The sequence below is a fragment of the Pterocles gutturalis genome, unplaced genomic scaffold, assembly GCF_000699245.1.
Source record: "Pterocles gutturalis isolate BGI_N339 unplaced genomic scaffold, ASM69924v1 scaffold21591, whole genome shotgun sequence".
NCBI lineage: Eukaryota > Metazoa > Chordata > Aves > Pterocliformes > Pteroclidae > Pterocles > Pterocles gutturalis.
In genome coordinates, this window is record NW_010103608.1 from 16,482 (window position 1) to 18,172 (window position 1,691).

Here is a 1,691-nt window from a genome sequence, read left to right on the forward strand (position 1 = left end):
AGGCTGCCTTGGTTGGTGTCTCTTGAGCTCCAGGACCCGCTGAGCTAGAGGACCATAATTCCTCCTTTGCAGAAGGAGCACGTTTTAATTCATGATTTGGAGCAGAGAGGAGGCAGAGAAGACTCATTGCTATTTTCTTTGTGGATAAACAGGAACCATCCATCTCTGGGTTGCACAAGCCTTCCTTTTGCCATCAATATGGAGCCAACTATATTAATTCTGAATTATTGCCCTGTCTAAAAAAAATTGCGGTTATCTCGCGTTTGCAGCTATTTTACTAAGGCTTATGAACTGCACTGAAACTTCACAAGGAGCTACAGTTGCAGAAGTGACAAGATGAAATTGCAGAGGCTCCCGGTCTTATCAGCAAAGCAGACCATCAGAGTCTTCATTTCCTCCTTGATGCTTGGATTTCTTTCTGCTGTGAGCTCCGTTCCCGGCTGCCCCTGGCTCGTGCCCTGACCTGTGCTTCTCTCTCGGTTTCTCCTCCTCAGCCCTGCAGCCTGCTCTTTGTACATCTCTTTGTCTTGTTCGGGCTGGTGGTGCCATAGTTCCCCCAAGCGCTTGGCGGTTTCCGCCGCTGTCCAGTGTGGGTTTGATTGCTGAAGCTCTGGCCGATGCTGTTCCATGAAGAGGAAGAAGGCGGGTAGCGGCTTCTTGTCTGTAGCGAAGCTGACTCTCTTCCTCTGCCTCCTCTGCCCTGTCCTCACCCCCCTGGGAGGACCCGATGTTCTCTTCTTCGGGTGCTTTGTCTTGTGGTGCTCTGCCATCTCCTCAGAGTTCTTCCCCTCCTCCCCAGATGTGTTTTTCCGTTTTTTCGAGCGTTTCTTTGGAGTTTCTGTGCTAGTTGGGGGCTGTTGGCTGCTGTTGGTCACTCTGATGGAGATGTAGAACAGCAGACGGGGGCTGCGCTCCCCTCCGTCGCCCGTGTCCCCGGGCCAAGCCATGGGGTGGTGAGCTGGGCTGGCTCCTTTTTGGGGTGGAGTTACGTTTCCAGCATGATGGCGAGGAGGAGGCGGCGCTGGCGGCGGGCAGGCTGGCTGCTGGGACGCGCGGTGGCGATGACGTTGTTGTGCGGTTATGACGCAGAGTTCTACAGCCAATGGGCTAGGGCCAGATCTGCTTCCTGTGACTCTATTGGCTAACGGGGTAGGATGAAGTCACAGCCGTGGTGATGTCACAGCTCCGTGCTGGCGCAGGATTGTGTTCTTCCCCCCAGCGCTGGGGTTTAGCTCCGTTTAACGCGCGGTACGTTACAAATGTGCATAGTACCCAAGGAGATAACGGGATGGCTCTAATTTTTTGTCATGATAAAATGTGAAGCTGCTGTTAGCTGCTGAGAGGTGGCAGCTCATAATGTGAAAATGGTTTAGTAGCAGCCCTAAAAATAATTGTATGTGACAGCTGTTTCTTGGTTCCTGTCAGGATAACTACAGTAATTTAAATCTGCAGCTCTTGGGCTACATGTCTAATTTATTTGGGTGGACTTTTCATTCATTTGAAAGGTTCTGAGGGTTTAAAAGCCTTCATTAATTACATTTTAGTAAATGAAAATGTAATAAGGTTCTGCAGGTTTGCGTGGGAATGAAAGAAAGAAATTTCCCATGTTTTGTTTGCTTGTTTTTAAAACACTAACTCGGTGGTTCCCAGGAAAAGGCTTTGCTGTCCCCTGCAGAATTCCTGTGACTAGG

The 1,691-nt window shown here is 50.1% G+C and overlaps 1 protein-coding gene across 1 annotated transcript; it reads right to left on the reverse strand.

Moving 5' to 3' along the window:
• Positions 1–314: 314 nt before the first annotated feature.
• LOC104471433 (high mobility group protein B2-like) lies at positions 315–947 on the reverse strand. Its single transcript, XM_010086773.1, has one exon. The coding sequence runs from the start codon at positions 945–947 to the stop codon at positions 315–317; it is 633 nt and encodes a 210-aa protein (XP_010085075.1).
• Between the last annotated feature and the right edge of the window lie 744 nt (positions 948–1,691).